The 26,575-nt window shown below is 45.2% G+C and overlaps 4 protein-coding genes across 4 annotated transcripts; all 4 read left to right on the top strand.

Annotated features, from left to right (window-relative positions):
* Positions 1–490: 490 nt before the first annotated feature.
* Positions 491–3,605, top strand: LOC132206411 (ferritin heavy chain A-like). Its single transcript, XM_059640525.1, has 4 exons — positions 491–592; positions 1,946–2,092; positions 2,264–2,389; positions 3,459–3,605. Exons 1-4 carry the CDS (start codon positions 491–493, stop codon positions 3,603–3,605), a joined length of 522 nt encoding a protein of 173 aa, XP_059496508.1.
* Positions 3,606–8,192: 4,587 nt separating this feature from the next.
* LOC132206522 (ferritin, heavy subunit-like) lies at positions 8,193–12,990 on the top strand. Its single transcript, XM_059640712.1, has 3 exons — positions 8,193–8,346; positions 9,360–9,523; positions 12,922–12,990. Exons 1-3 carry the CDS (start codon positions 8,193–8,195, stop codon positions 12,988–12,990), a joined length of 387 nt encoding a protein of 128 aa, XP_059496695.1.
* A 2,696-nt stretch (positions 12,991–15,686) lies between these two features.
* On the top strand, positions 15,687–17,828 carry LOC132206449 (ferritin, heavy subunit-like). Its single transcript, XM_059640627.1, has 4 exons — positions 15,687–15,788; positions 16,687–16,833; positions 17,308–17,433; positions 17,682–17,828. Exons 1-4 carry the CDS (start codon positions 15,687–15,689, stop codon positions 17,826–17,828), a joined length of 522 nt encoding a protein of 173 aa, XP_059496610.1.
* A 2,750-nt stretch (positions 17,829–20,578) lies between these two features.
* On the top strand, positions 20,579–22,816 carry LOC132206402 (ferritin, heavy subunit-like). The gene is made up of 4 exons (XM_059640510.1): positions 20,579–20,680; positions 21,494–21,640; positions 22,125–22,250; positions 22,670–22,816. The coding sequence occupies exons 1-4, from the start codon at positions 20,579–20,581 to the stop codon at positions 22,814–22,816; spliced, it is 522 nt and encodes a 173-aa protein (XP_059496493.1).
* Positions 22,817–26,575: the final 3,759 nt, after the last annotated feature.

The following is a 26,575-nucleotide window of genomic DNA, read 5'->3' as shown; positions in this document are numbered from 1 at the left end:
GGCAGGTGCCAGGAATCATTTCCTCAGGAAAAGGATTCAGAACTCTGCAATCTTTTTCCCAGAAATATTGGGAACAAATAAACTGCTCAGATGTGAGACAGTTGGATGTTTGTTCGTTCATGGTGTGACAGGAACACAGGACCAATGTAGGAAGAGCGTAAGGAAGCAACAGACCAGGCTTGACACAATTGGGTGGCAGGACAGGGCAGAACATCCACCTCCTGTTCGTCAGCGACAATCACTGAATGTTCCAAATATGCCTCAGTTCCAAAGCTCTGATTGGCTCTGGGGATCTCATTCCACCCCATGCCCTTCATTGGCTCCTGCACTCATGGAGATGCCTGATTGGCTATCAGGGATTGTCAATCATCATTGGTGATGTCATTCCCTGGTTGAGTGCAGGATGTTCCAGGAGGTTAAATACAAGAGCTTGTGGCTGAGAGGCTTAGTTCTAGAGTTTTCTTGGTGCTTGTGAGCAGGAATAGTGAAGATGGCTTCCCAAGTGTGTCAGAACTACCACAAGGACTGTGAGGATGCTGTTAACAAGCAGATCAACCTGGAGCTCTATTCCTCCTATGTTTACCTCTCCATGGTGAGCCTAGTGATTTTGAAGGTCATTTTTTTTTTTCCTGCCTGTCATTCCACTCTGCCCCACTGAGGTTGTCTGGGCTGGGCAATATGTCAGTCATGTTGATGCCCCATGTGTTTCAGTTAACTTTTTAAAACTATATGTTAAGTCAACAAATTAGCTTTTGAATGTTTTGCCTCTTTCTTTCAAACTCATCCACTTGAGTGATTTAAGGATTCTTGGTTGCCTTGTTAACTGATTTGCTTTATATTCTGTAACATTGGTTTTATTCTGAAGTGGTTTATGTTGGAACTAAATCCAAGATTCCTTATGTTTTCCTGTGGATGACTTTTTCATAATGCATAAACCTGAACAAACTTTCTTAGAGATAATGGGATGCTGGAGATTCCAAGATAATAAAATGTGAGGCTGGACGAACACAGCAGGCCAAGCAGCATCTCAGGAGCACAAAAGCTGACGTTTCGGGCCTAGACCCTTCATCAAACTTTCTTAGAATTGATTTTAAAGCTAATTGGGTGTTTCATTAGTGAAACCAACTGAGCCCTTTTCTACCTGTGTCTAAATGAGCATATTCCTGTTGTGTTGGCCTTCATGCTAGGTTCATCCATGATAGTCAGAGATAATGGGAACTGCAGATGCTGGAGAATCCAAGGTGATGAAGTGTGAAGCTGGACGAACACAGCAGGCCAAGCAGCATCTTGGGTGCTCCACAGCTGACATCTTGGGCCCTGATGAAGGGTCTAGGCCTGAAAGATCAGCTTTTGTGCTCCTGAGATTCTGCTTGGCCTGCTGTGTTCATCCAGCTTTGCACTTCATCATCCATGATGCTTATGTTACTGTATTATGTTACTGAAGTCAATGGATTTTTGTCTCAACTGGCATTCAGTGACGAAGGGCTTTTGGTGACAGGGTCTCTGACCTCACTTGGGTTGAGGATAAAATTCCTGTTTCTAGCATGGGGGTTGGGGTTGTGTTCCTTCTCATGAGATCTGGGAAGTAATGGCTACTGAGGTGTTTGGTGCAAGTTGCAATGCTAGCTCCCATGTCAATTCCCTCCCTTCTGAGGGGTTGTCTCCTTTCCCCTACACTCAAATGGCAGTCACAGTTGGAGAAGACAATGCAGGATCAAAATCCAAGCTTCTCACCAAAGGTCATCAAAAAAATGACCTTCACCTTGATAAATTATGATCTCTAGTTCTGAACTCTACTGCCTCAACCTGTTCTTCCCTTGTCTAGGCCATTTGTACACCACCTTTATTGAAGCTGAAAATAAGCCATACAGGCTCTGTGGCATTTCTCACCGCATGAGATCTGGAGGTTGCCTGATTCTGTTGCATTCTCCTCTTCTCCCCACAGTTCTCTTACTTTGACCGGGATGACGTTGCCCTGCATCACTTTGCTGAGTTCTTCAAGGAGCAGTCCCATGAGGAATGGGAACACGCTGAGAGACTGATGGCATTCCAGAATAAACGTGGAGGTCGAGTCCTCCTGCAGGACATCAAGGTTGGTGAAGCCGCCTACGTTACAGCTACCTGAACTAGACATGGATTTGATGCTTGAATTCAGCTGGTGTAATCCTATATGGCATACTAGTTCCTAGTTGCAGTCTCATCTCACTGCATTGCACTTCATTATTCACATGGGTGAAGCATCTCCTTTTTTGCTTCCCTCCAGAAGCCAGAGCAGGATGAGTGGGGCAATGGTCTGGAGGCAATGCAGAGAGCTCTGCAGATGGAGAAGGATGTGAACCAGAGTCTGCTGGATCTGCACAAACTAGCCTCTGGCCACACGGACCCTCATGTGAGTTCTTTATTCCTGTTTCACCCAAGTGATGGAAGTTTTGTTAAAATGACTGTGTACTTCTATCTCCCCTACTTGGCTGTTCAGCCTTTACATCAATCTCTTTTACCTGAGAATGCTGCTTCACCTACCCTTCACTCTAAGTAGGCCACTCGGCCCATCAGGTTTCTTTAGCCATTCCGATCATGGTTGATCTGAATCCTCCTCATTCAAGGGGATAAGGCTGGAAAGTGAAGGATTTCTGAATTTAACGTTCTCAGCCTTTATGCTTGAATTACCTGACCCCCAACAACCCTCTGCAGCCAGGAATTCCATGGGTTCCCTCGATCCTTCAGCTCTCACTCCATAGAAACCTGTCTTTTAGAGAGGTCTCCTTTCCATTCTGTGCTGAGTGCAGGCTTCACTGTTTCCCTTAAAACAAACCATCTGTCCCGAGGGTCACATGACAGCTAAGTTCATGTCCTGAACGTTCCCTTTATCTGGACGGCGGCTAAATGATAGGTGACGGTCTTCTCTTTCATGTCCTACCCTAACACCATGGGGTCTCATCATGTCCGAGTGTACAGTCTCTCCAGACACTAGACCCTGTGTTAAAGTGAGTTTTCTTGTTGATAAGGAAAAATCTGGCTTGCTGAACTGTCAAGGGAATGTTTGCTTTGCTTTTAGCTTGGTTCTTTTTATGCTGACCCTGAACAAAACCAATTGGAAGCCCCATATGTAGAGCTGTTCAGACAGAAATGGAGAATGTGTGCTCCTCCTGCATTTTTGAAAATCACTGGGCTTGGGGCTGTGGCTTTAGGACATGAATGAATGAAAAATTGGCTTCAATCAATTCTTCCTCACCCCACCCCCTCCAAGAGCAAGTGGTGATTCCATGGATCTGAAGCTTAATTTGTGCAATTTAAAAATAGTGACTTGCCACTCAGTAAATTTCACTTCTCTTCAGCTAGAAGTGTTTGTATCACGACTTGCCTGAATCAATTGGGGGTGTTGGGGGAGGGGAAGGCACTTTCAATTCAAATTGTCGGTTCCCCTCCACACTAACCAGCTCTGCACCTGACTGTTCTAGCTGTGTGACTTCCTGGAGAGGCACTACCTGGATGAGCAAGTGAAGATGATCAAGAAGCTGGGAGATCACATCACCAACCTGAAGAGACTGGGAGCTCCTGACAATGGCATGGGAGAGTACCTGTTTGACAAGCTCACACTCAGCTGAATGGGGTTATGGAAGAAATTTATCCATTCCTGACCTAATTCTGATGACCACTTTGCCTTTTTCTGTCTGCCATTCCAAATGGAAATACAAGTCTTTGTGGAACTGGATTTTGGATCTTTGTTTTTTAAGCTAACTAAATTACCAACAGCTAACCAGGAAACTTGACTGAAAAAATCCACAATAGAAATTTCACTCACTTCGATATCTTCCTCCAAAGGTAGCATAAATTTTATGTACCTATGGAACATACATTTTTCATGGCAAATTTGTAAATGAGGTGTTTCCCCTTTCCTTTTTAGTGTTACATTAGCCTTCCAGGTGTGTACCACTTAGTGACATGACTTTCCTCTCTGGATGACTTTAGACACTAGGTGCTTCCTTTGTCCTCATTTGCCCTTCTTCCAACAGCAGCAAGAGTCAAGTGAACTCTTTCTAAGTTTGCAGACGGCAAGGGCTGCCCCAACCTCCCAGCTGCAGCTTGTGGATTTGTTCTGCTTTTTTGGGGACTGAGGTTTAGCAGATGAATAATAAAAGGAGGCAGAGTTGGATTCCAAGCTTTTCTGCCTTTCTTCTTCAACTCTGTACCCCACCACCTCTCCCCCCGCAACTACTACTTACTTCCTCCTACCCTTCCATGCCTCCCAATAGCTTTATATACACAGCAGCCAATCATTGTTTGGGTCACTTCTTTACCTCTTGTTTGTCTGAAGTGAAGCTCTCAGTAGGGGAACAGGGTACAGAAATTGCTGAGGAGAGGTCCTATTTGCAAACTCTTACAGCTCCAACATTGTGAAGCTCTGCTTGAATAGAAGCCCAGCAACACATACAGCATGTATGTGGAAATGGCCGGTTAGGGGACTTGTATGGGGAGTGGATATTTTAAATCTGTGTGAGAAATTGTTTTGAAATTGGAAATTAGTAGCTGCAATAAATTATGAACACTGAGAAGAGGCAACAACTTCTAGATGCATTGTCCTTTTGCATCAGCTTTTCATTCAGTTTCCAAATGGGATAAGTGATGGAGTAGATGCCTGTCATTTCCATGAGTGATGTTGGGGAGTGGAAGACAGGAAGTAATGGAGATGAGTAGAAAATTGCATAATAGTTATATGGATGAATATGAATCTTTTTTTTTTGAGATCCATGCCAGATCTCCTCAAAAGGAAAATCACTTTTAACTATCTAGCACAAGTATTTTGACGAGTTAGGCGAGAGGGCTGTTGTTCGTGTGGTCAACGTGGGCTTCCTAAAGACATATAATACAGTGCCACACGTTAGATTTGTGAACTATGTTCAAGCCCCTGTAATCAATGGCAGCGCAGTGACAGGGATACGGAGTTGGCTGCGTTACTGGAAACATAAGTGATGCTAATGGATGCTCTTTGGACGAGGGGGATGGTTTGTCGTGGAGTTCCACGGGTTATGGGGAGGAGCCAGGCTTTACAAAAGTAAAGTAATGACTTATATCCTGGTATAAAGGATGCAATTTCAGAGTTTGTACATGATAAGAAACTTCGAGTGAGGACAATGGTGTAGAACCTCAAAAGGGCACAGACGTATTGGTGGAATCGGCTAGCAAGTGGCAGATGAAGTTCAAAACAGAAAAAATGGTGGGAAAAGCATGTAGAGACAATACAAAATAAAAGGTGCATTTCTAAAGAGGGTGCAGGAGTGAGTGAACTGCATGGTGTATTTGCATTACAGCATTGAAGGTGGAAGGACCATCTCCAACACATCCCTCACCTTCCTGGACTTTCTGTCTCCATCGCAGGCAACCACCTACAAACCGATGTCCATTTCGAGCCCACCAACTCCCACAGCTACCTGTGATACGCCTCCTCCAACCCACCTTCCTGCAAAAACTCCATGCCCTATTCCCAATTCCTTTGCCTCTTCCCCCATCTGCTCCAAGAAGAGGCATTCCACTCCTGCACATCCCAGATGTCCTCGTTCTTACAGGACCGCCACTTCCCCCTTTGCAGTGGGCGAGAATGTCCTCAATCGTGTCTCCCGCATTTCCCACAACTCATCCCTCACACACTACCCTCGCAATAACTTCCCCAAGAGGATCCCCCTAGTCCTCACATACCACCCCACTAGCCTCTGGATATAATGCATCGTCCTCCGACACTTCTGCCATCTACAATCCATCTCCACCACCAAAGACATTTTTCTATCCCACCATTGTCTGCTTTCGGAGAGACCATTCTCTCCGCGATGTCCTTGTTCGCTCCACACTCCCATCCAAACCCACTACACCCAGCACTTTCTGCTACAACCGCAGGAAGTGCTACACCTGCCCCCACACCTCCTCCCTCACCCCCATCCCAGGCCCCAAGATGACTTTCCACATCAAACAGATGTTCACCTGCACATCCGCCAATGTGGTACACTACATCTGCTGTACACGGCGTGGCTCCCTCTACATTGGGGAAACACAGCGGAGGCTTGGGGACCGCTTTGCAGAACACCGACGCTCAGTTTGCAGTAAACAACTGCACCTCCCAGTCGTGCACCATTTCAACTCTCCCCGCCGTTCCTGTGACAACATGTCCATCCTGGTCCTCCTGCAGTGCCATAATGATGCCACCCATAGGTTGCAGGAACAGCAACTCATATTCCACTTGGGAACTCTGCAGCCCAATGGTATCAATGTGGCTTTCACCAGCTTCAAAATCTCCGCTCCTCCCACTGCATCCCAAAACCAGCCCAGCTCATCCCAGCCTCCTTAACCTGTTCTTCCTCTCACCTAGACCCTCCTCCCACCTCAAGCCACACCTCCATTTCCTACCTACTAACCTCACCTGGCCCCTTTGACCTGTCCATCCTCCCCGGACTGACCTATCCCCTCCCTACCTCCCCACCCATACTCTCCTCTCCACCTACCTTCTCCTCCATCCATCTTCGGTCCGCCTACCCCTCTCCCTATTTATTTCAGAATTCTTTCCCCAAACCCCCTTTGCTGATGAAGGGTCTAGGCCCAAAACGTCAGCTTTTGTGCTCCTAAGATGCTGCTTGACCTGCTGTGTTCATCCAGCTCCACACTTTGTTTTCTCGGATTCTCCAGCATCTGCAGTTCCCATTATCTCTGAGGACTGTTCAAGCGAATGGTTAATAAAGCTCGCAGCGCCCTGAGCTTTATTAGTAGGGACAAGTGTACAAGAGCAAGGTGATTATGCTGAACCTGCTTAAGTTTGACCCCAACAGGAATACTGTGTCTCGTTCTGCACATCACACTGAAGGAAAGTGTGGATGTACTGGAGACAGTGCAGAGGAGGCTTCCTGGAATGGCAACAGGAATGAGGAATTTCAGGTGTGAGGATATATTGGAGAAGCTGGGACTTTTCTCTCTGGAAAGCAAACGGCGCAAATTCGGATCCAGAAAGAACAAACAGTGGCATGATGTTCCCATTTGTGAAAGGGTCAGGAGCAAGAAGGCACAGGTTTAAAATTGGCAAAAGAAGCTGAAGTGATCTGCGAAAATAAAAACCTTCCAACACAGCGAGTGGATAGGGTGTGAAATGTATAGTCCGAGAGTGTGTTGGAGGCAGGTTCAATTCACGCATTCAATAGGGAATAGGACTGATATCTGAAAGGGAATAACATGGAGATTACAGGGACAGTGCAGGAGAATGGCAAGAGGTGAAACGCTCAGCGAGTTGGTGGTGGATACGATGGGCTGAATGGTCGCCATCAGCACCGTAATAACCGTGTGGCAGTGGGCAGATATGAAAGCCGAATTAAAAAGGCCAGAACGTGCTCAGTTTCCCCCCAAGCCAGCTGGACAACAAAACAGCATGGGTTGTAATACAACAGCATAGAAGTGGCATCAGAGCACATTTGGAGCGCTGTGCTGAGCTCTGACAGGGTTATTTGAGGGACCTTAGCACAGATTCACCAGCATTTTCTCAGCCCCAAGCTGGTTACGTTATGAATACAGTTTACATCAACTAGCCTTGTCCTTGCAAGAGTGTGGAAGACTCGAGAACGAATATTATCCAGGTACTTTGGATTATTAATGGATCTAATCGTGCCGTTAGACAATGTACTGTTTCCTGTGGCGAAGTAATCCTGGAAAAGGGGGAATAATCTTCAGATCAAAGCTATGGTAATCAGTGATGATGCTTAATCTCAAACATTACAGTATCACTCCCAAAATTCTGCAAGCCCCTTGGACATTTCGAAACTGATTTGTTGAGCTGTGCTAGTTCGCAATATGATGTGATGCAGAACCCAGGCAAAGGTATTAAATGAAGACTCAGACTCGCACCGATCCAGTTGAATTAGGGGACAGGTTTGAGAGGCGAAGTGCTCTCGTTATCACAGAATAATAATCTCAACCTGACTGTTGCCCAAATCTCTGATTGACTCTGGGTCTCAGCACATTGCCCCACTCTCCTCCTCCTCTGTTCATTGGTGACTGGGTTCTTGCAGATTCCTGATTGGCTGTCAGAGATTGTCAATCATTGTTAGTGATGTCATTCCCTGGTTGGTGCAGGATGGTCTCTGGAGTATAAATACAAGAGCTTGTGGGAGGGAGACTCAGTTCTAGAGTTGTCCAAGTGATTGTGAGCAGCAATAGTGAAGATGCCCTCCCAAGTGTGGCAGAACCATCACAAGGCCTGTGAGGATGTTGTTAACAAGCAGATCACCCTGGTGCTTTCTTTCTCCCATGTTTACCTCTCCATGGTGACAGTGGTGTTCTCTGGATTTATTTCAGATTTCAAGCTGTGGCCTCAATGTATTGTGGGTGTAGGGTCTCTCTGCATCATTCAATTCATATTTTAGAATCTTCTGTGGCCTTTCCCTGACCTTGAGAAGTGAATAATCTTTTAATGGTTTGATCCTGATGTATGACCTGGGATGTCTGTCTGTGTGTGTGTGTGTGTGTGTGTGTGTGTGTGTGTGTGTGTGTGTGTGTGTGTGTGTGTGTGTGTGTGTGTGTTTTTCTGTACAATGTAATTGGATTTATTCTATTGAAGAGTGTTAATCTGTTGAGAGATAATATGTCTGACCTCTAGAGCGTATGCGACCCTGGACCTCCATCCCAGAGGGAGGAACACTATCACAATCCTGAGTTCTATTTGCTGTCAATACTTCACTAATCAACTTTGCTAGTTCACTCCAGAGCTGAGAATCCTGTTCTGTGTTGGAAGGTTTCCTTGCTGAAGCTGAGCCATTTTCCCTACCCATATGGCCTTTTGGAATGTTGAGGTTTTATTTTAATACTTAATATTTTGTGTCAAGTATGAAATATTCAAGACCCAACTTGTAGGAAGATGATCCCTCCTGCTTCACAAGGCAAGAAACTACACCTCAATCTATTATGGTGTGGTTTTTGTTGTGATTTACAAGGGAGGCTTTCCCTTCCAGAACCTGCAGGCCTGACTGAAGAAGCATTTCAGGTAGAGAAGAATCTTTAACAACAAACCCCAATGGGTTTCCCTGTTTACAATCCTTTCACTTTTGACTGGGAAGATGTTGTCCTGTGTCACTTTGAGTTCTCATGGCACTGTTCCTCGAAGGAATGGGAACAGCTGAGAAACTGATGGCATTCCAGAATGTGGGTGCATGCTCCTCTTGTAGGACATCAAGATTGGGTTTAATGAAATGTCATTTTGTCCTGAAGAAGGCTTTTTAAGCCCTGAATATTATAGCATTTTAATGCTTTGGATATAATCTCTTAGCTGTTGTACACTCTCCTAATGAGATGGAGGTCTTGTTGCTTTTTTCACTGGTTTCTTGCATTTTAAGTGATGTGTCTTGTCTCTTACCATCCACCCCCACGCTGCCGCTTCAGAAGACTGACCATGGTCAATGATCTGGAGGCAAGGCAGGGAGCTCTGCAGAAGGAGAAGGATGTGAACCAGAGTTTGCTGGATCTGCACAATCTCTCCTCTGGCCACACAGACCCTCATGTGAGTTCCTCACTTTCTCTCCAATAAGCTTCCTTGCCTTTCACTGCTAAATTCAGCATGTAGGGCTGATGGCCTTTCGAACAACAAACTACCAGGATGACGTTCAAATTCCAGGAAAGATGAATGTTTCCAACCTGAAAGTGATCTGTTTGTGTACTCTTGGGGGGAGGGGGAATACAATTGTCTCATAACTGCCTCCTGCAGACTGTTAAATCTACAACAGTCCAAACGCATCAGCAGAGTGCCCCTCTCCCTCAACATGGTATTGATTTGTTAAATCTGAATTGAGGGTCACTTCCAAATGTCTTCAATGGATTCCACTAACTTGTCTTGTCTTCCAGCTGTGACTTCCTGGAGAGGCACTACTTGGATGAGCAAGTGAAGATGATCAAGAAGCTGGGAGATCACATCACCAACCTGAAGAGACTGGGAGCCCCTCAGAAGGGCAAAGGAGAGTATCTGTTTGACAGGCTCAGCCTGAGCTGAATGAGGATTCAACAACTCCATTTGTTGTACACTGGTGTTCTAGTGAATGACTTTTTTTTTGCACACTCTGCACAAAATGAAAACATTGCCCATGTATCTGACTACACTTATTTGGCTGCTTATTACCTGATTATTAAATCGCTTTGGCTTTTTGCTCTCTGCATTGAATCAATGCTTGCCCTGGCAATTTTTGTTCAGTTTCTGAATCCAAAGTCAAAAGATTTTTTTTAAATGAGTAATTGTTGTGGAAATCAAACTGTTAAGCTTTTGGCTTTTAAGCAGTGCTCACGGTGACAGTTCTGTAAGAGCAGTCTCCAGTCAATAGCTTCACCAAAATTGCTCCATTCTAACTGTTAGCCACTTAACTGGTGCCCTGTCCCTAGCAATGCTCCAACTTTCCTAAAAGCTGGGATCAAACACAATACAAACGGCTAGAGTCAGGGGGGCAGGTGGCACTCTGCACGTGTTGATACACCAATTAATGGTTGAGTCTGGTGACTACTCAACTGAAGTCTATCCACAGGTGCTGCCGGACCTCAGTTTTGCTAGTAACCTTCACTTAACTTGGTTAGCAGAATCCAAGCATTAAAAAAATACTTTGTTAATAAAAAAGGAACAGCAATAGCATCTGGCACGTGCATTGCATTTTTTTGGCATGCTTCTTTGAACAAGCAAGACACCACTGTTCTAGTTTCCCAAGCTAAGGAATTGGATTTTCTAACAAGTCTCCACTGTAGGAGACTGAGTGAGGAATCTGCTCTCTCCTGTAACAGTGTCTCCTATCCTCAATGCCCACCTTGTAGCTTGTGGGACAAACGTGGCATAGTTCCTGTTCTCGCTCCAGCAATCAACTGCTGGGGACAGCTGGTGCAATTAAAGCTACATTTGCAGACATGGAGATCCAATAGACTCTGGTTCACCTTCTTCTCTCTCTGCAGAGTTCCCTGCATTGCATCCAGGCTTCGGGCAGGGGGTGGAGGGAGGGGGGGAAGAGAGGAGATCGAAAGGACGGGGAAAGAGTGGAAGAGAAAAGAGACACTTCACTTAATTTGCTGAAAGGCCAACTCTCAGCAGTCCTACGTTTTTCTAACCCTTTCAGGGAAGGAAAGCAGTTGGCTGACAGCTGACTCACCACCCACACAGCAATGTAGCTGGCTATTTACTGTCAATCTATGAGTAAGGAAGAGGTACGGGATAGTGACAGTGTAGCAGCAGAAGAGGGACTGTTCCACATAACTGACAGAAGCAGGCATAGCCCCTCTTACTATGGACACCCCAGTACCTCTCCGCTGGTATCCCTGCCACTCCCTCATCCACTCTGTACTCGCCATTAACCCCAGCCCGGTTCCCTACAACTGTAGGAACAGCTACACCTGACCGCCTCCCACGTGTCTCCATTCAAAACAAAAGAAAAACAAACAAACCTTCGACATCAGACAGGGATAACCTGCACATGTTTCAAGTTGGTCTGTTGTATCGGCTGCACCCAATGTGGCCTCCGCTACATGAGGGAGTCAGTTTTTCTAGAGCATCTGTGTTCAATGTGCAACAAAAAACAACGTTTTCCAATCGCAAAATGTTTTAACTTCCCTCCCGCTCCCATTCCTGGATGACCTGTCCATTTTGGGCATCCTCCAGTATCACACCAATGTCATCCTCAAACTGGAAGAGAAGCACCTCATATTCTGCCTTGGGAGCTTACAGCCCACGACACTAAATGTGGACCTTATTAACTTCAAAATCTCCTCACCCCATGACCAATCCCCTCTCTCCCTCTCATCCCCACCTCTTTGACCTGTCCATCTTCTCTCCCACCTATCTGCATCCCCCCCACCTCACTGGCCATTCCTGACTACTCCCTATCTGCACTCACCCATCACCATCCCATCTACCTTCCCAGTCCCACCCCTCCTCTTCATTTCTGAGCTTCCCCTCCCCTCCCAATTTCGGTAGAAGGGTCTCAACCCGAAACAACAGCTTTCCTGCTCCTCTGATGCTGCCTGGCCTGCTATGTTCCTCCAGCTCCGCACTTTGTTGCCTCTAACGGCACCCTTTGCCTTCTACCTTTGAGCCATTTCTGTATCCAAATGGATAATTCTCCATGGATTCCATGTGATCTCACTTTGCTAAACAGCTTACTATGAGCAACATTGTCAAACGCTTCATTGCAGTCCATGTAGATCACGCCCACCACTCTGCCCTCATCATTGCTCTTCATCACTTCTTCAAAATACTCAATGAAGCTCATCAGGCAAAACTCAATCTACAGTCATACCATCTGAATCCTGGAATTCTGTCCAAAATGGCATTATGGATCTCCCTGCACCAAATGGACAACAGCAATTCAAGAAGACAATAATAATTAGGGAAGTACAATAAATGCTGGGCCAGCCAACAACACCTTCATCCCATGAGGTAATAAAAGAGAAAGCAAGATGTCATTACTTTCCCCAAGGAGAGAAACTGGGGCCTTAACTTTTCCTTGGATTATAAATGTTACAGATGAAGAAATGGACAGCCACAATTCAAATATTTGCTGATGGCATTACATCAAGTGGCACTTTATCATGACAGTAGAATGTTTCAAACTTCCATGGAGTGGGGAAGAATGGCTGATACAGTTCAATAAGGGGAAGTGTGAAGTTATCCACTCCTGACCAAGAAAGATGAGTCAGAGTGTTTTAGAAATGGGGACATCTTCTGCTGGGTTGTCAAAACTAATGATCAAAATGAAACTGAGACAAGTGGACAGAAATGTATTGAAACTAGAGACGAGATATAAAAACACTGAACAAAGAAATTAATTCAATGTCAGTCCTGATCTCTAAGGGATTTGCAAACCTCTGGGTGGAGGTTTTTTATGAAATTGTCAAGTTCTGGTTCAACCATCTCTGGGATATCATTTTTGGCAGGTTGGGCCTAAAGATGGTGCAGCAGAGAATTTCCAGAATCAACTCAGAGATAAAGAGCTGGTTAAATGATGATGGCAGCTTGCCTGAGTCCCTCAGTATGGAAGGTTAAGAGACGGCAGTATTTGGAAGTTTTAAGAGCATTAGTGGATTTGACAGGGTAGATTGAGAGGAATTGTTTCGTCTCAATGGGTCATCTAGGACTGAGCGTATGGATTGGAAATAGAATCTTCAAATTAAAGCTAAACTGTCCAGGATAATGTCAGAAACAGCCTCTTCACAGAAGGGACAGACAGTAGACAATAGACAATAGGTGCTGGAGTAGGCCATTCGGCCCTTCGAGCCAGCACCACCATTCATTATGATCATGGCTGATCATCCACAATCAGTATCCTGTTCCAGCCTTATCCCCATAACCCTTGATCCCACTACCTTTAAGAGTTCTATCTATCTCTTTCTAGTAAGTATCCAGAGACTTGGCCTCCACTGCCTTCTGGGGAAGAGCATTCCATATATCCACCACTCTCTGGGTGAAGACGTTTTTCCTCAACTCTGTTCTAAATGGCCTTCCCCTGATGTTTAAACTGTGTCCACTAGTTCTGGACTCACCCATCAGCAGAAACATGCTTCCTGCCTCCAGAGTGTCCAATCCCTTAATAATCTTATACGCCTCAATCAGATTCCTTCTCATCCTTCTAAACTCAAGTGTATACAAGCCCAGTCGCTCCAATCTTTTAACATATGATAGTCCCGCCATTCTGGGAATTGCCCTTGTGAACCTACGCTGCACTCCCTCAATAGCAAGACTATCCTTCCTCAAATTTGGAGACCAAAACTGCACACAATACTCCAGGTGCGGTCTCACCAGGGCCCTGTACAGCTGCAAAAAGACCTCTTTGCTCCTATACTCAATTCCTCTTGTTATGAAGGCAAGCATGCCATTAGCTTTCTTCACTGCCTGCTGTACCTGCATGCTTACTTTCATTGACTGATGTACAAGAACACCTAGATCTCGTTGTACTTGCCCTTTACCTAACTTGACTCCATTGAGATAGTAATCTGCCTTCCTGTTCCTGCCACCAAAGTGTATAACCACACATTTATCCACATTAAACTGCGTCTGCTATGCATCCGTCCACTCACCTCGTCTGTTCAAGTCACCCTGTGTTCTCATAACATCCTCCTCACATTACACACTGCCACCCAACTTTGTGTCATCAGCAAATTTGCTAATACTACTTTTAATGTCTTCGTCTATATCATTAATATATATCGTAAACAGCTGTGGTCCCAGCACCGAACCTTGTGGTACCCCACTGGTCACTGCCTGCCATTCCGAAGGGGACCCGTTTATCACTACTCTTTGCATCATATAGTGGACACACACACACAGACGGGGCGGGGGGGGCGGGGGGGGTCAGTTGAAGACTTCAGAATTAGGATCATTTGATTTTTATTGGGTAAGATTTGATGTTGGCAATCACTTTATAATTTCAACACAAAAAAATGCAAGAAATGCATTTTGGTAGAAGAAACATGGAGACATGAAGAGATAATACAGGTTCAATGGAACAACGTCAAGGTGAGTACAGGAGCAGAGAGCCCTCAGGATTTAAAACTACAATTCCCTGAAGGTGGCCAGGCAAGATGAAACAGTCATGAAGAAGGCTTATAGGAACCTTGTGTTTTTAAGGAGAGCCCGAGAGTATAAAAGCAAAGAAGTAACGCTACACCACTACACACCATTGGTCAGACCGCATTAGAGTATTGTGTTCAATTCTGGGCACTGTTTGTAAGGGAGGGCATTAAAGCCCTGGACACTGTGCAAAGGAGATTTGCTGGAATGATACCAGGAAAGATTTTAAAAATTGGCCTTATCTCCTTGGAGCAGAGAAGATTAAAAGATGACCTGATTGAAATGTTCAAAATTATGAACCATTTTGATACAGCCTTTCCAGCCTGCTCTGGCATCCCACATGATCATGGGTAATCCCTTAACTCAGTACCATCTTCACACTCTCTCTCCATACCCTTTGATCCCCATAGCCCTATCAGCTACATCTAACTCTTCAAAACCTTCAGTCTTTTGGCCTCAACTGTTTCCTTCCCACAGAATACAACAGACTCCCCACTGTCTGGCTGAAGACATTTCTCCTCAACTCAATCCCAAACAGACTACTCTATATCCTTAGACAGTGACCCTTGGTTCTGGGCGCATTGGTCATCAGAAACATCTTTCCTGTCTTTGTCCTGTTTGTTTCTGTTACAAATTTCTAGGAACTACCATCAATCTCCTACCTTTCTCTCCAATATCCCAGCAGAACATGCTCAGAAACTGATTCTCCTTCATTGAGCACCTCTCGCAGTTCGTCACAACAAGCTTAGTTTAAAAAGAAAAGCTTTCCAAATCCAAATCTAGTTTTTTGTTCAAACTAACCATGACCCGATAGAGAGTTCCGGCAGATTGGAGATTCTAAATGACCGACTGCTGATCCAATCACAGAATAACCATCCAGACTTGACAACAATCTGCACCTCTGATCAGCTCTGCCTCATACACCCACACCCTCTCTCTAATTGGTGGGAGGGCAGAGGTGGGGCTAAATTCATGGGAGATTCCGAATTGGCTTTCAGGGAATGTCAGTCATCATTGGTGATGTCATTCCCTCGTTGAGCGTAGAATGTCCCAGGAGTATAAATACCAGAGATTGTAGTACAAAGGATTAGTGCTAGAGTTGTCTAGGTGATAGTGAGCAGGAATAGTGAAGATGGCTTCCCAAGTGTGTCAGAACTACCACAAGGACTGTGAGGATGCTGTTAACAAGCAGATCAACCTGGAGCTCTGTTCCTCCTATGTTTACCTCTCCATGGTGAGGCTTGATTACTTGTAATTTTAAGGCTGTGATTATAATTGTACTGAGGCTTTGGTGTTTTCTGGTTCAATGAACTACCTGCAGAATGTATCTGGAGTCTCCTGCTTCCCTGACTGAATCTAGCTAACACACTTAATACTGGAACACTTAAATGTAGGTGTTTCTTAAATTGAATCTCCCTGTTGAGTGCCCTCCCCTCATTGTCCTTCTGGACAGTTTATGGTCTTAGCTACAGAGGGGTAAGCTGGCTTTGCTGCTAACTTTAACTTTATTTTGTTGGCTGAAGAATGTATAAAAATCACTCTCCTTGTGGAAACTTTCTCCTATCTACTTCTGCCTTGTAAAAAGTAGCCTAATTAATCAGGTGCTCACTCTCTCTTTGAGGAGCAAAAGACTATTAGCTATTGAATGTGAGGATTGCTAAGTGTTGCAATTAGATTTTCTTAATCTGCATGCCAAGTGTGACATTCTACTTGGGCATCCATGCAGAAGAGACTCAAAATTGGAATTGTTCAGTTGGGTGATGTAGGTAATGAAGTAGCTGACAGACTTCTGGCTCGCTTAGTCAGCAAGGCAACATCCTGCCTCAGTTGGTCAAATCTTGACCAGCTCCCAGCGCTGAGCAATAGGGATGCCTGGCTGTGACTAACTGACTTCATAGGGCACTGTCAGGCCAGTGGTTGCAGTTGGCTTCCCTTCCCTTATGGAAAGGGAAACCTAATGCCTGCTATCTGGGCCATAATCCATGGGGATGATTTTCTGCTTTTGTCCTGCAAACATTCCTCTATTTCTCCTCCCTAACTTAGATGATTCATGATGGTGACTGGGTTACTTTCTGATTTGAAGGTCTCTTGGGTGACTGAGAAACATTTCCACTTTGCTTTTCTTTCCACAGTTCTTGTACTTTGACCAGGATGATGTTGCTCTGCATCACTTTGCTGAGTTCTTCAAGGAGCAGTCCCATGAGGAGCGGGAACATGCTGAGAAACTGATGGTATTCCAGAATAAACGTGGAGGCCGAGTCCTCCTGCAGGACATCAAGGTTGGATTCTATTTATTGTGAAGTAAATGACATTTTCTGCAGCTTCCTAATTGTACAATGACCTTGCTGTTCTCAACTCTCCAGTATATGTTGAGATGAGTGAAGTGTCTTGATAGAAAATCTCAGCTTGGAGTGAGTTGGTTTTGTGAAAACCCTTCCTTCTAAAGATCATCAAATCTGAATGCTCAGAATGAAAGGGCTTTCAACCTGAAATGTCAGTTGGAATTATGATACGCTGTTGTAGAGCCATCTGAATAAAATGACTTCATACTACAATTCAAGGTCTGATCCTTCAGTCTACAATGATGGATCAAATGTCTGATAATGGTCTCCATGATCTTCTGTGAATTGTGAATTATTTTTTAATCCTTGGTTTGGATTTGGCACAGATTACCACATGTCTTCATTTTCTTGCCTTTGTACGAGTCTTGGACCTTCTAACCTCACTAATGACTGTCTGTCTTCTCCCGCCAGAAGCCAGAGCAGGATGAATGGGGCAGTGGCCTGGAGGCAATGCAGAGAGCTCTGCAGATGGAGAAGGATGTGAACCAGAGTCTGCTGGATCTGCACAAACTCTCCTCTGGCCACATGGACCCTCATGTGAGTTTTTCAGGCTGAAGCACTTCTGTTTTGGGTTAAATTGGAAGGATTATCTGAGCCGAATCGAATGGTGTCCACTTTGAATAGCCCTGTTCATGTCTCCATTCCATGGTGCCATAAACAGTGTATCTATGATGCTGTTGTACACTTCCTGTGATTTAGTGAATTTGCATCTGTCTCCTCTGGACTAGAGGATGGCTGAGCTTTGAAATGCGAAGGAAAATGCTTAACATTTTTTTTTCTTCCAGCTGTGTGACTTCCTGGAGAGGCACTACTTGGATGAGCAAGTGAAGATGATCAAGAAGCTGGGAGATCACATCACCAACCTGAAGAGACTGGGAGCCCCTGCCAATGGCATGGGAGAGTACCTGTTTGACAGGCTCACACTCAGCTGAGTGGCAGTTTGGAATTGCTTCACTATTGTACATGAAAGCAGAATTATTTGTATCGGTTTCTCTATTGCTGCATGTGGAAATAAAATATTCACTCAACTACGTTCTCCTGTGTAACTAATTCCTAGACTGATCATCAAACATTTACCTTCCTGCCCCCCCCCCCCTCCCCCGTGATGTGGCTACAGTGAAGTACAAGGCAGGGGTCTGAATGTAGGCCATCAGCTTCCTTGACTCCTGTCTGCCATTTAATACAATCCTGCAGGTTTTCCTTCCACACCACTAGTGCATCTGCCTTTTTCTCAGCTCCTGAAAACCTGACTGCACATCTGTCTCTTCCTTTAATTGGTTCAGCTTTCTTTTCATTCAGTAGCCACTGCATTCCAGCCTAACGAATGCTAGTGCATGACCTGTGCCGGAGGTTAAACCTCTCCTTTGCCATAAACTGGCTAGGGTATCCCTTAACTTGAGCCACAAGGCTCTAACTGGACAATCTGCTTGCATGTCTTGCTCAACAATCAGAGCTAAGCACATGCTTCTGAAACCTTAGCAAGTAAGAGTTTAAATGAGGGAGATGAAAGAGTGCCTTTTTTTCATTTTAAAAAATTCCAGATTACTCTCAGGAGAGTTTGAATTACGTTATTCTTAGGGGCACAGTGTGCGATACTCTTGCCGCTGCATCAGCCTCCACACTCTGATCCTTTGGTCATAAAAGCAAAGGGAAATGCTTAATATCTCAATCGGAGCTTTGCTCAATTCATGCCTGAGGGGACCCAGGTTTCTCTTGTACTGGGTTTCTCTTGTAGAATACAAGCTGCTTCCTTTTACTGGCCTAACTCCATATCCTCACTCTATCGGTCAAGGACATGAGTCGATAAGGTGGGCTTTCTCCAACAACAGCTTTGTGGTCATCGTTAGACTAGTTCCAAAGTAGCTGAAATGAATGCAAAGTTGCAGTATAATTCATAGGTGACTTTCTGCATTCAACATTTAACGATAATGTCCATTAGCTTGTGACTACAGTCTTTGTTCGGATCTGTCGGGCATTTCCAAGCGTTGCAAGTGGGACTGAAGATTTGTGGATGTTGACAACCTGGAGACAAAACAGATTATTGGAGAAACTCAGCTAGTCCGCTAGCATCCATAGAGAGAGAGAGAGAGAGACACCGAGTAAGCATTTCAAGTACGGTGACGCTTCAGAACACAGTTGAATGTTTCCTCTGCTCTTGATCCCCATCTGTCTCTGTCAGCTGCAATGTTAAGTAGTAACAGATCAGGAAGGACCTTGTTACCGCATTCAGGGTCTGGGACAAATCTGCTTCAGGCTCACTCTGCAAGGGCGTGGGGGACAGTGTGTAAGTCAGGTGTTTACATAATAGATTGGCATCAACCCACCAGGATTGCCAAAAGTTCTAATCATTTCGCAGACACTAACTGTGAAACATCTTTGGCCAGGGCGACATCTGATTCCTTGCTGCTGGCAACTTTACTCGTCAAGCCCTAAGCTTCATTAATCTCCAGTCAATGCAGAAATGCATGTGTTACTTAGTCAAAATACTTATCATCCCAAACAGCAAACTGATACACACTGACTGTGGACTCTCCGAAACAGGTCGGTATCTGACTGTCGATCGGCAATTTGTGTGTAACCTGGTGTCATGGATGGGCTATTACATTTCTTCACCAAGACAGTGGGAGAGCCTGTGGAATCTGCAACCACGGTACACAGTTGAGACCAAAGCATTGATTTCAAATTGTTGGATCTAGTGCTTGGGGCTAAAGGGATCGAACGATATGGAGGGAAAGCAGGAACACACTGTTGGGTTTGCTGGGATCAGCCATTATCATATAGAATGGTGGAGAAGGCTCAAACGGCTGAATGGCCTCCGCCTGCCCTTGTGTTCTGGGTTTCGATGTTTCTGTCTCTTCCCCACAGGGTCCTCTGACGTCCATATATTTCCATGTGACATTGACAAAAGAATAGAGATCTCTCTCACGCTTCCTGATGGCATTCTATCAGTTGGCACGATAGTACCATAAACAGGCAGAATATTATCAACAACATCAATAACATGTGAGGAAAAGCAAACTTGCACCAAGATAAATGAGAGTTTTGTCAAAGAAACAGAGCTAGGAACTGAAGAAAAGCACAGAGTTAGGAAACCATGTGTAGAAATGACTTAAAAACTCACAGTCTGCAGCAAAATTGAACTGAAAAGGCTCACAGCAGTTTAGTCATCATCTCGATGGAGGGAGAGGACTAGAATGTACAGGCTATGTCAATATTGTATGCAGTACAGAATATACTATATGTGGAGTACATTACTCTGATTTTGGCCCTGGAGTGAGTTTTGTTTCAGTCATTTCATAGAATATGGCTGTTGCTAATGATGCCAACCACTGATATCCATTCGTAATTGCTGTTAGGCCGAGTGGCCTGACGCCATTCCAGAAGCAAGATAAAAGTCAACACATTGCTTTTGGCCCCCAGTCACCTTCAGGCTTCCTTCAGCTCCTGGGACCAATCACAGATTTGCTGCCATTTCAAAACTGTGATTGGCTCTGAGTATCTCACTCCACCCCATTCCCCTCATTGGTGCCTGGATGCATGCCAATTCCTCATTGGCTGTCATCATTGGTGGTGTCATTCCCTGGCTGATTGCAGGATGACCCAGGAGTATAAAGAAAAGAGTTCGTAGGAAAGGAGTTCAGTTCTGGAGGTGTTGAGGTGATAGTGAGCAGGAGTAGTGAAGATGGCTTCCCAAGTGTGTCAGAACTATCACAAGGACTGTGAGGATGCTGTTAACAAGCAGATCAACCTGGAGCTCTATTCCTCTTATGTTTACCTCTCCATGGTGAGGCTTGATTGTCTCATTTTACAATGCAGACAATGCATTTAAATGTAATTCTGATAATACCTAGAAGTTCTCTTGTTTAATAAGCAGAGTGCTGAAATCTAAATTACTCCTTCTGAGAGTGGTTCTCTTTGGCTGGGTATCATAATCATTAGCATCTCTATAATGTAGATATAGGTCACTTGTCCAATTGAGTCCTTCTCAAGAGCACTCCCACCTACTGTCCCCTTGTGACCCTGCACTTCCCATGGCTAACCCACCTGCCCTGGCCATTATGGGCAATTTAGCATAGCTGGTCAACATCATCTGCCCATATATGGGCAGTGAAAAGAAACCCACATCTTTGGAGAGAATGTGTGAACTTCACATGCACAGTTTTAATCAGACCCTGGGCCCCTGGCACTGTGTGGCAGTAGTGCTAACTGCTGAGCCTTACTGCACAATTGGTTAGCATCCTCCTCTGTCTTTTATGTTCTGAAGTGTATGGTGTCAGGAAAAGTCTAATGTTCATGTCCATGTTTAATACTGGATGTTTCCATGAAGCAATTACAGTATTAGATTAGATTATAGTCTCTAATTATTGGGTTCCTTTTGGGGGAGGAGCTAGTGTTGCTGACTTGAGTAGGGTGGTGGGGGAAGGAGGAGAGGAATGTTTGTCTGGAGATGATGTGTAACATCAATGCTGTGATCAATTGTCACCTGTTTATTTTTTAAGTGACTTGTGATACAGTCAGTTGTTAAATAGCTTACTATTTTACTCTTTTAGCTGGTGATGAAATTTTAGTCTTGCCTTCTGTTCCCTTCTGCTTACAGTTCTCTTACTTTGACCGGGATGATGTTGCCCTCCGTCACTTTGCTGAGTTCTTCAAGGAGCAGTCCCATGAGGAACAGGAACATGCTGAGAAACTGATGGCATTCCAGAATAAACGTGGTGGCCGTGTTCTCCTGCAGGACATCAAGGTTGGGGTCTATTTCTTGTAGTAAATGCAAATTGTGTTGTTTCTTGCTTGTGCAATGGCCTTGGTGTTCCAGACTCCCCTGTACATCTTGTGTTGAGATGAGTGAGGTGTCTTGATAGAAAGTCTCTGCTTGATGTGAGTTGGTTTTGCTAATTCTTTCCTTTTCTGAAAGATCAACAAATCAGAATGAAAGGGTTTTAGCACTGAACTTGCCCCAATGACAGTTTAGACTGATACATTACTGTAGACTAGCCTGAATACAGGTAACTTCATCCCAATGTTTCAATCTTTAGCCCTGATCTGTCAGCAGTTCTTAATGATGGATCAAATGTCTGATAATGGTCTCCATGACCTTCTGTGAATTGTGAATTGTTATTAATCCTTGGTTTGGATTTGGCACAGATTACCATATGTCGTCTTTTTCTTGCCTTTGTACGAGTCTTGGACCTTCTAACCTCATTAATGACTGTGTTTTCTCCCTCCAGAAGCCAGAGCAGGATGAGTGGGGCAATGGTCTGGAGGCAATGCAGAGAGCTCTGCGGATGGAGAAGGATGTGAACCAGAGTCTGCTGGATCTGCACAAACTCGCCTCTGGCCACACGGACCCTCATGTGAGTTCCTGATGGGATGCATGTCTCGAGGGAGCTCAAGGTGACATGGGAATCTGCTATTCCTGTTCTACAGGCATAGGCTTGCTATTGTCCCAGTGTTTGAGAGCAGCAGCCATCCTGAACATAGATGTCAGTCACTGATATGTGCTTTGCTGACTTGGTGAGAGGCGTAAGTGTTTAGAACTTCCACCCAATTCTGTGAAATGGCAGTTTGATCCCTGGTGGGTAAACTCAGGTTTCTGTCACCATTTCTGCATTTGCAAAGTTGCAAATAAAGCTATTCCAGTCTGTTCATTGTTTCTGGAGAGCAAGCTGCTCTCAAATACCAGCACTTGTTCACACTTATATCACTGCAAAAGCGCAATGGTGTGATTGTTGATGTGTCTGCTCTAACATTACATTCTGGCTCCTTGTTCCAGCTGTGTGACTTCCTGGAGAGGCACTACCTGGATGAGCAAGTGAAGATGATCAAGAAGCTGGGAGATCACATCACCAACCTGAAGAGACTGGGAGACCCTGACAATGGCATGGGAGAGTACCTGTTTGACAAGCTCACACTGAGCTGAGTGGGGTTATAGAACAAATTGGTCCATTTGTGACTTAATTCCGATGCCCACTTTACCTTTTTCTGTCTGCCATTCCAAATGGAAATACAAGTCTTTGTGGAACTGGATTTTGGATCTTTGTTTTTTAAACGACCTAAATTACCAACAGCTAACCAGGTAACTTGACAGAAAAAATCCACAATAGAAATTTCACACACTTCTATATCTTCCTCTAAAGGTAGCATAAATTTCATGTACATATGGAACGTACGTTTTATTCATGGCAAATTTGTAAATGAGGCGTTTCCCCTTTGCTTTTAGCGTTACATTAGCCTTCCAGGTGTGTACCACTTAGTGACATGACTTTATTCTCCGGACGACATTAGACACTAGGTGCTTCCTCTGTCCTCCTCTGCCCTTCTTCCAACAGCAGCAAGGGTTAAGTGAACTCTTTCGAAGTTTGCCGACTGCAAAGGCTGCTCCCATCTGCAGCTTGTGGACTTGTTTTTGTTTCTTTTGGGGACTGAGGGTTAGCAGATGAATGATTTAAAGGAAGCAGAGTTGGATTCAAAGCATTTTTTTGTCTTCCTTCTTTCTTCTTCAACACCACCCCCCCTCTTTCCCCCTGATTTCTCATTACTTCTTATTTCCTCCTACCCTTCCATACCTCCCAATAGCTTCATGTATGCAGCAGCCAATCATTGGTTGGGTCACTTCTTTTCCTCTTGTTTGTCTGAAGTGAAGCTCTCAGCAGGGGAATAGGGTACAGAAATTGCTGAGGAGGAGAGGTCTTATTTGCAAACTCTTTCAGCTCCAACATTGTTAAGCTCTCCTTCAATAGAAGGCAAGCAACATATACAGCATGTATGTGGAAATGGCAGGTTAGGGGACTTGGGTGGGGAGTGGATCTTTTAAATCTGTGTGAGAAATTCTTTTGAAATTGGAAATTAGTAGCTGCAATAAATTATGAACACTGAGAAGAGGCAACAACTTCTCGATGCATTGTCCTTTTGCATCAGCTTTTCGTTCAGTTTCCAAATGGGATAAGTGATGGAGTAGACGCCTGGCATTTCCATGAGTGATGCTGGGGAGTGGAAGATAGGAAGTAATGGAGATGAGTTGAAAATTGCGTAATAGATACATGGATGAATATGAATCTTTTTTGAGATCCATGCCAGATCTCCTCAAAAGGAAAATCACTTTCAACTATCTAGCACAAGTATTTTGAGGAGATAGACGAGAGGGCTGTTGTTCGTGTGGTCTACGTGGGCTTCCTAAAGACATATAATACAGTGCCACACAATGTTCAAGCCCCTGCAATGAACGGCAGCGCAGTGACAGGGATATGGAGTTGGCTGCATTACTGGAAACATAAGTGATGCTAATGGATGCTCTTTGGACGAGGGGGTGGTTTGTAGTGGAGTTCCATGGGTTATGGGGAGGAGCCAGACTTTTCTAAACTTAGCTAATGACATATAGCCTGGTATAAAGGATGCAATTTCAGAGTTTGTACATGATAAGAAACTTCGAGTGAGGACCATGGTGTCGAACCTCAAAAGGGCACAGACATATTGGTGGAATCGGCAAGCGAGTGGCAGATGAAGTTCAAAGTGGGAAAAGCATGTAGAGACAATACAAAATAAAAGGTGCATTTCTAAAGAGGGTGCAGGAGTGAGTGAACTGCATGGTGTATTTGCATTACATCATTGAAGGTGGAAGGACCATCTCCAACACATCCCTCACCTTCCTGGACTTTCTGTCTCCATCGCAGGCAACCACCTACAAACCGATGTCCATTTCAAGCCCACCGACTCCCACAGCTACCTGTAATATGCCTCCTCCAACCCACCTTCCTGCAAAAACTCCATGCCCTATTCCCAATTCCTTTGCCTCTGCCCCATCTCCTCCAAGGAGAGGCATACCACTCCTGCACATCCCAGATGTCCTCGTTCTTACAGGACCGCCACTTCCCCCTTGCAGTGGGCGAGAATGTCCTCAATCGTGTCTCCCGCATTTCCCACAACTCATCCCTCACACACCACCCTCGCAATAACTTCCCCGAGAGGATCCCCTAGTCCTCACATGCCACCCCACTAACCTCTGGATATAACGCATCGTCCTCCGAAACTTCTGCCATCTACAATCTAACTCCACCACCAAAGACATTTTTCTATCCCCACCATTGTCTGCTTTCGGAGAGACCATTCTCTCTGCGACGTCCTTGTCTGCTCCACACTCCCGTCCAAACCCACCACACCCAGCACTTTCTGCTACAACTGCAGGAAGTGCTGCACCTGCCCCCACACCTCCTCCCTTACCCCGATCCCAGGCCCCAAGATGACTTTCCACACCAAAGAGATGTTCACCTGCACATCCGCCAATGTGGTATACTGCATCTGCTGTACACGGTGTGGCTTCCGCTACATTGGGGAAATGCAGCAGAGGCTTGGGATCACTTTGCAGAACACCTACGCTCAGATCGCAGTAAACAACTGCACCTCCCAGTCGTGCACCATTTCAACTCCCCCCTCCCATTCCTGAGACAACATGTCCATCCTGGTCCTCCTGCAGTGCCATAATGATGCCACCCATAGGTTGCAGGAACAGCAACTCGTATTCCGCTTGGGAACTCTGCAGCCCAATGGTATCAATGTGGATTTGACCAGCTTCAAAATCTCCCCTCCTCCCACTGCATCCCAAAACCAGCCCAGCTCGTCCCAGCCTCCATAACCTGTTCTTCCTCTCACCGAGCCCCTCCTCCTACCTCAAGCCACACCTCCATTTCCTACCTACTAACCTCACCTGGCCCCTTTGACCTGTCCATCCTCCCCGGACTGACCTATCCCCTCCCTACCTCCCCACCCATACTTTCCTCTCCACCTACCTTCTCCTCTATTCTTCTTCAGTCCGCCTACCCCTCTCCCTATTTATTTCAGAATTCTCTCCCCATCTCCCTTTTCTGATGAAGGGTCTAGGCCCAAATGCTGCATGACCTGCTGTGTTCATCCAGCTCTACACTTTGTTATCTCAGATTCTCCAGCACCTGCAGTTCCCATTATCTCTGAGGACTGTTTAAGAGAATCGTTTACAAAGCTCGCAGTGCCCTGAGTTTTATTAGTAGGGGCAAGTGTACAAGAGCAAGGTGATTATGCTGAACCTGCTTAAGTTTGACTCCAACAGGAATACTGTGTCTCATTCTGCACATCACACTGAAGGAAAGTGTGGATGTACTGGAGACAGTGCAGAGGAGGCTTCCTGGAATGGCTCCAGGAATGAGGAATTTCAGGTGTGAGGATATATTGGAGAAGCTGGAACTCTTCTCTCTGGAAAGCAAATGGCTCAAATACGGATCCAGAAAGAACAAACAGTGGCACGATGTTCCCATTTGTGAAAGGGTCAGGAGCAAGAAGGCACAGGTTTAAAATTGGCAAAAGAAGCTGAAGTGATCTGCGAAAATAAAAACCTTCCAACACAGCGAGTGGATAGGGTGTGAAATGTATAGTCCGAGAGTGTGTTGGAGGCAGGTTCAGTTCACGCATTCAAAAGGGAATAGGACTGATATCTGAAAGGGAATAACATGGAGATTACAGGGACAGTGCAGGAGAATGGCAAGAGGTGAAACGCTCAGCGAGTTGGTGGTGGATACGATGGGCCGAATGGTCACCATCAGCACCGTAATAACCGTGTGGCAGTGGGCAGATATGAAAGCCGAATTAAAAAGGCCAGAACGTGCTCAGTTTCCCCCCAAGCCGGCTGGACAACAAAACAGTGATAATGGGA

The sequence above is a fragment of the Stegostoma tigrinum genome, chromosome 38 (genome assembly GCF_030684315.1).
Source record: "Stegostoma tigrinum isolate sSteTig4 chromosome 38, sSteTig4.hap1, whole genome shotgun sequence".
Classification (NCBI taxonomy): Eukaryota; Metazoa; Chordata; class Chondrichthyes; order Orectolobiformes; family Stegostomatidae; genus Stegostoma; species Stegostoma tigrinum.
Note: the sequence above shows the minus strand (reverse complement) of the source record. Positions and strands in the feature narration are given on the sequence as shown.